The 6850-nt window shown below is 35.5% G+C and overlaps 1 protein-coding gene across 1 annotated transcript; it reads right to left on the bottom strand.

Moving 5' to 3' along the window:
* Positions 1 to 917: 917 nt before the first annotated feature.
* Positions 918 to 1814, bottom strand: LOC127081888 (uncharacterized). Its single transcript, XM_051022115.1, has one exon. It carries the CDS (start codon positions 1812 to 1814, stop codon positions 918 to 920), a length of 897 nt encoding a protein of 298 aa, XP_050878072.1.
* Between the last annotated feature and the right edge of the window lie 5036 nt (positions 1815 to 6850).

The raw sequence follows: 6850 nt of genomic DNA, 5'->3' as shown, positions 1-6850 counted from the left end.
TCACAATATTTGTGGAACTCATTTGAAATGAACTCTCCTCCTCAGTCAGATCTCATGGCCTTAATGGAAAGACCACTTTCTTTCTCCACAAGGGCTTTGAACTTCTTAAAGTTTTCGAACACTTCTGAATTTTCCTTCAAGAAATAAACTCATGTTTTTCTAGAATAATAATCAATAAAGAGGAGAAAGTATTTACTCTTACCAAAAGAGTTTGGATTGATTGGTCCACAGACATCGGTGTGTATGAGCTCAAGCGGTTTTGTCGCTCTTGACGTTGATTCCTTTGGAAAGCTTTTCTGAAATTGCTTCCCAACTAGAAATCCTTCACATAGTTGGTCTGGGTGGTTTATACTAGGCAAGCCTCTCACCATCTCCTTCTTTGATAAACATTTTAGACTGTCGAAGTTGAGATGTCTGAATCGTAGATGCCATAGCCACGAAGAGCCAGTATAGCAAGTCTTGAGACACTTTGCAACATCAATTTGAATGTTCAAGAGGAACATTCTATTCTTTAACATATGCACCTAAGCAATCAAGTTATGTCTACAATCTCTTAATAAAAGACTATGTTCTTTCAAGTGGATGTCATGACTTTTCTCTAATAATTGTCCCAAGCTCAAAATGTTATTCTTCATGTTAGGAACATAGTAGATATTGGATATGAATTAATGACTCTCATTCATCAAGCGTATAAGAATTTTACCGTTTCCTTTGACCGGTATCTTTGAGTAATCTCCAAATGAGACATTGCCAGTTTTCGCTTCATTGATTTCTACGAACATGCTTCGATTGCCGCACATGTGATTGCTTATGCCAATGTCGAGGTACCATTTGTTTCTTTTCTCTTCAACTTCGTTTTGGAACACGAGCAACAAAGTTTCTTCTTCTTTGCCTTTTTCTTCTACAAAGTTAGCTTTCTACACAACCTTCTTCGAGAATCTACACTCAGATGCATAGTGACCGATCTTGTTGCTGTTGAAGCACTTGATTTGTGATTTGTCACACCTCGACCATGAATTTCCTCTTCCACGACCTCTTGTTGCTTGTGGATTCCAACTTCTTTCTCCATTGTTAGAGTATTTGTTATAACCGTCTCTTCCTTCTCGTCTATGTCCTTGTCCATGCCCAGGATCTTGGCCACAACCTCGTCCTCTTTGGCTCTTGTAATTCGCATAATTTTTTTTCTTTACGTTGAGTTGTAGTAGTTTCTCCATATCCTCCTTTAGTTTAATTTTTCTATTTTGTTTTTCTTTGTATGCTTGTAAGGAACCCATGAGTTGCTCAATAGTCATGGTCATTAAATCCCCGTTTTCTTCAATGTTGGTAATAATGAAGTCAAAACATAGATTTAAAGTGTGAAGTATTTTCTCCATGACTTTCACCTCATCAACATCTTCACCATTTCTTTTAAGTTGATTGACTACGGCCAATACTCGAGAAAAATAATTAGAAATTGACTCGGACTCTTCCATAAATAAACATTCAAAATCACCTCTAACAGTTTGAAGACGAATCTTTTTCACCTGTTCCATTCCTTTGTTGCAAGTTTGAAGTTTGTCCCATGCTTCTTTGGCTGTTGTTGCATTGGAGATCTTCTCAAATGTATCTTCATCCACCGATTGATAAATGAGGAAGAGAACTTTCTTGTCTCTCTTTCTTGACTCCTTTAATGTCTCCCTTACACCTTGGCTTAGCGAGGCTTCATCTTGCTCCTTGAAGCCTTTCTCAATGATATCCCACACATCTTGAGCTCCTAGTAGCACCTTCATCTTGATACTCCAATTGTCATAGTTGTTCTTTGTGACCATCGACATTTTGAAAGGGAAACCTCCATTTGCCAATTTTTGAGGACCTTGAAGCTATGATACCACTTTGTTGGAAATAAACCCTTTTTGTGTTCAGGGAAAATGTGTGGGAATATTAGAGGCTTGAATAGAAACTTGATAGGTAGGAGAATTATTTATGGAAGAGTGAACTTTGTATTTTTTTCTTGATACAAAAGTGTAGGATTACATCTCTATTTATAGTACTCTAAGAAGAACTCTAGACACATTAATTCTAGAGAGTTCTCAACTCTAGACATTCAAAGAGTATTCTAGAAAATATTACAATCCTAAAAAATATCTATACACTCCAAATAATACAAGACTTTTCTAGAAACATTACCCAAAATAAACTAAGCCCAAAAATTAAATAATAAGGTTAGGCCCAAATCAAGTTTAATATTTCAACACTTTGGAAGGCGGTTTGTTCTGGTGGTTAGATGAAGGTTTGCGGTGACGAAACAACAACGTATGGCGTTGAGAGAAAGGTGTTAGGAAAATCTTGTTAGGTGGTTTTTGGTTTTTTGATGGAGATGAAGAGGTATGATAGAGATCATAATGGTGGTTCATGGGGATAAAGTGTGTTTAAAGGTGTATCTATGATGGAATATTGGAATGGCAAGTTGAGAGAGGAAAACCCTTTGATGTGCGTACAAGTAGGTAGTATGTGAGAGGAGTTATTTTAGTTGAAATGGGAGTATGATGGATTATGAGGTATGAGTTAAAGATGGAAGATAAGTTAGCGTTGTTATATGGAAGTGATGAAGGTGGCGAATCTTATGAGAGCATGGTGTTAATTTGCTTTAGATTCTAGCTCTTTAATTTGAGTTGATAGAGAGAGTATCAGGCTTCTCTTCTTTGTAAAAAAAAGGAGCATACTTAAGAAGAAGAAAGTTATTCCATTTTTTGTTCTTTGCCTCAGAGAAAAGAAAGAGGGTATATGGATATGGGAGTGACTGATAGTAAAAAATGAGAGGATTTCAATGCATGGAATTAAGAAAGAGACAAGTGGCATTGTTTCTCTTGTTGCTGATTAATCTATTGGTCTCAACTTCATCAACATTTATACATGGGCCAATTAGGGTTTTCTACTTTATTTTTAAAGAAAGGCAACAATACATTTTCTATGTTTTTAATGTAAAATAAAGTAAAAACTAATTAAAATCAATAAAATCAAACATATCAAAATAAATAGAATAAAATAGAAATGAGACTACAACTAATTCTATTTAATTAACTTAAATATTTTGACAAAAAAATAAAAATAAAATGACTCAAAATGAATAAAAATCGAGCGCGAAAATGGTCAAAAAATTAAATTAAATGTACCAAAATTATCGGTGTGAAATAAACTTCTGAAAAACATACAAGTTTTGATCAAATTTTGAAACAAAAAATGTCCGGTTAAAAAGTTCAGGTTGATCAAAATGCGACCGAAAAAGAAGTTGAAGAAATAAATGAGCACGTCAGGTTAAACTACACGAACCGTATATCAATAATACTAACGTCTGCAAGCTCGAATTCAAAATTTTTAACCCACTAACTTCATGTACATTTGAGAATCAATTCAACCAATCTGTCTATAAATCCATAAATTTATTCTGACTGACATTTTAGGCATTATGCAAAATGAAATACATGTCATGCTATGTAGATGATGTGAAAGATATGATAAATGTATCGATTCGATAATTCAGAGTCAAAATTGGGGTATGACACATATGATTCTGCCACGTGAAAAGCAAGGTGCATATTTAAAAAGAAGGTTTTTTTCAAACTATTTTCTCCTTTCCATTTATTATAAAACTAATATATATATATATATATATATATATATATATATATATATATATATATATATATATATATATATATATACATATGTAAGACGGAGAATTTCCTGAAATTTGAAGGTGATAAAGATGAAGAAAACAGAGGTATGATACATTTAACCTTTAATCTTCTACTTCTGCTATGAACTTCTTCTCTTCAAAAACTAGCTGTTAAAAATTCTGAAGTGAATTGTTGTTGTTGATGTTGATTGTGTGAGTGTGGGAGTAATGTAGAATGTGGGAGGTTTAGGTCAATTGGTGATAAGCTTTAAGGCGAATCTTGCTCCAATGGTGATAGGGATTTAGTGTAGGGAGAGGAATTGGAGAAGAGGAATTGAGAGAAACAAAATTGAATTTGTAATGAGTGATTTTTTGATGATTCAACCTCTTTAGTTGGTTATTGAAACCCTATATTGAAGAGAGTGATAAATTTATATAGGTGAATCTTCCAACCGTTTCGGTTGCTTTTCTAGAGAGCGACGGTTAGAGGTTAGGGCAGTAGTCAGTGTTAAGTGTTCTCAAGAAGGAGTTGGTTATGAAGTTAATGGTGTTAATGAGTTGTTAGATTGTTAGTTGGAACTTTCATCGAAGTGTTAAATGGGACTGTTATGGAAGGTTGGTGATGTTAGGATTAAAATGAATTCAAGTTTTGATGAGTGTTAGTGTGTTAGTGATGCTAGCGGAAATATACCTAAATGTATCACACGCTCGAACATACAACAGAGTCGCCATCGAACTTTATTTATGAACAAAGCCATGGCTTGATGAAATAAGGATAAGGCTTGAATGAAACATTAACCATGAATCAATAGACATGACCACCATTTGGATTGTAATACAATAGATTTTAGTGGTTTCAATAAACAATGTCTTGAATGCACCAACAATCCATGGATAAAACAACAATACATTGAGACTAATATGGATTAGATTCAAGGCCAATGATCATATGAAAAAAAATAAGATTGGGCCATGTGCTTGAAATGATCAGGTGAAAAGATAAGGGTGGGGCCAAGCATGGAAGCTATGGAACCATAGGCTTGAGCCAAAACCAAAAGTTACGGGGGACAAGGATCAAGGTGGTACCAATCAATCAATGGGTGAAAAATGGATGAAATTAGGGGTTTGGATGTCACCAGATGGATATGTAAGCCACAAAGTCCATCAAGACCATGTCCTCCTTGATTAGGGTTTTCATGATGCATACTTCCCCAATCAAGCCTTTTGAATCAAACCAGATGCTTCACCAACAAGTCTTCCAATGTATGAGCCCTCATAAGGGTTTTTATGGCCTAGGAAAGGCCCAGAGAAGCTCCAAGAGATCCCATCATCATATCATCAAGAATTAGGGTTTTGAAGACTCCTGAAGATTGCTTAGATAACACCTTGTAGAGTTCATACCTCCACCATCAAATTATTAGGGTTTTACATCCCTTATGCTTTGATGAAGGTTCAAGTCACACTTTTGAAGTTATTCCATATGCAAGCCCTAACTCCACAAGCCAGGAGTTTTGAATCTATGATGTTCCACTAATGGAATGCATGATGCATATGAATGAGTTGTTAATGTTTGTAACTGATCCCCAAGTCAAATGGTTGGATGGGAAGATGAAAAAAAAAGTGGAGGACACATTTTGGGGTATAACAGTTGCCCCTATTTAATCTTCTTGAACCTTAATGGTTGAATTACGCTAGCTTTTTGGGTATTCGAGGTAGAAAAGGATTAAATATTAACGCAACCAAAAAATTTCCCGTTGAGAATGGATGTAATGTAATGAGAATTTTATGGTTTGCCAAGCAAAGGTTGGGCTTTGGGTTAGTCAATAAAACTATATTTTTGGTTTCTCTTGTTTGCACGGTTTCGTGTTATGTTTTATGAATGCTATACATGAGTGAAACAATGTGATTTATGCATGATAATGATTTATTCAACGGTTAAGCCATATGCCCGTATAGAGGGCGGTGGAAATTTTGGGCCAGGATAATAGTCATACAACATGATTTTCCGACACCTACTTCAAGCTCAATAGCTCTTGTAACACTTCAGGATTATGTCTAAAACATGGAGAGGGCTTGTACCTGTGTAGCTTGCCTCTGCCCAATATACGGAATATTTGCACCAACTGCCCTAGTTACCAGTTGTGAAGTGGTCTTATCAGCTGAGGTTCTCAAACTGGCTTGCCTCAATGTCTTGAAACTGTATTCTCTTGATTAACCATCTTGGGAGTGATTGACTTCTCATGCTCTTGGGGTGGCCTGCCCCAATATGAGCTTTGAAGTAATCTTGCCCCTATCCGGCTGATTTAGAGAGATTTGTCGAATCTCGACGTGGTTATCCCAGATTAACTGTCTCTTGATGAGTTATGAGCTATGTGATATCATGAATTTTTTCAATATTCACATTGTGTAAGCTTCCTTGATAACCACTCACCTTCTGCTTTTGTTTGCAGTCACATAAATTTTCTTTTGTTGAGGGTTTTAATATTGATCCTCTGATTCTTTTGTTTTGTTAACCCTTATTTTTGCCTAGGCTGATCCTTTGGGTCTGCAGCCTACCGGGATGCCCTAATTTTGCTTAAGTCAATCTTGTTTTCAAGATTTTGACTTAGTAAGCTCTTCGTTTTCTTTTTTATTTTTATTTCATCTTTTCTTTTTGTATTGTGGCAAATCATGTGATACTGATTTCTTGATTAATTGCATGGGTCGTGACTATCTCACTCCTTTTATTGGTGAAGATAACCATTTGAATTTTTTATTCTATCCTCTTGGAAGGGATATGATATGATTGATCACTTGATGGGATATTCTCCTTTTGAAATTTGGATGCAAGTTCAAACTAACTGAAGACTACCCTGTGTAAGACCTCAATTTTGACACTAAGATCCCTCATGCTATCTCATCATATGCATTGGCATTGGGGTCACACCTAGGCATCCTCCTTATTCCTCATTCATTGGGTTTCATTGGGAGAGTTCACCAAGCACTTTTGATTGTATCATACTTTGTTTTTCATTATTTTACTAACCAAAATACCAAAAATATGTCAATGTATAGTTTGTTGCTTTTGTAGGTAGTGTGTGTGTTCACCTATGTTCTCTTAAGCTCATATCTAGGGTTTAAAACCCTCAATGCAAGGAGAACAATCAAGAAATGGTTCACATTGACTCTAATCATCATATATGGATTCCCATGATC

This window comes from Lathyrus oleraceus, chromosome 5, assembly GCF_024323335.1.
Source record: "Lathyrus oleraceus cultivar Zhongwan6 chromosome 5, CAAS_Psat_ZW6_1.0, whole genome shotgun sequence".
Taxonomy (NCBI): domain Eukaryota; kingdom Viridiplantae; phylum Streptophyta; class Magnoliopsida; order Fabales; family Fabaceae; genus Lathyrus; species Lathyrus oleraceus.
Note: the sequence above shows the minus strand (reverse complement) of the source record. Positions and strands in the feature narration are given on the sequence as shown.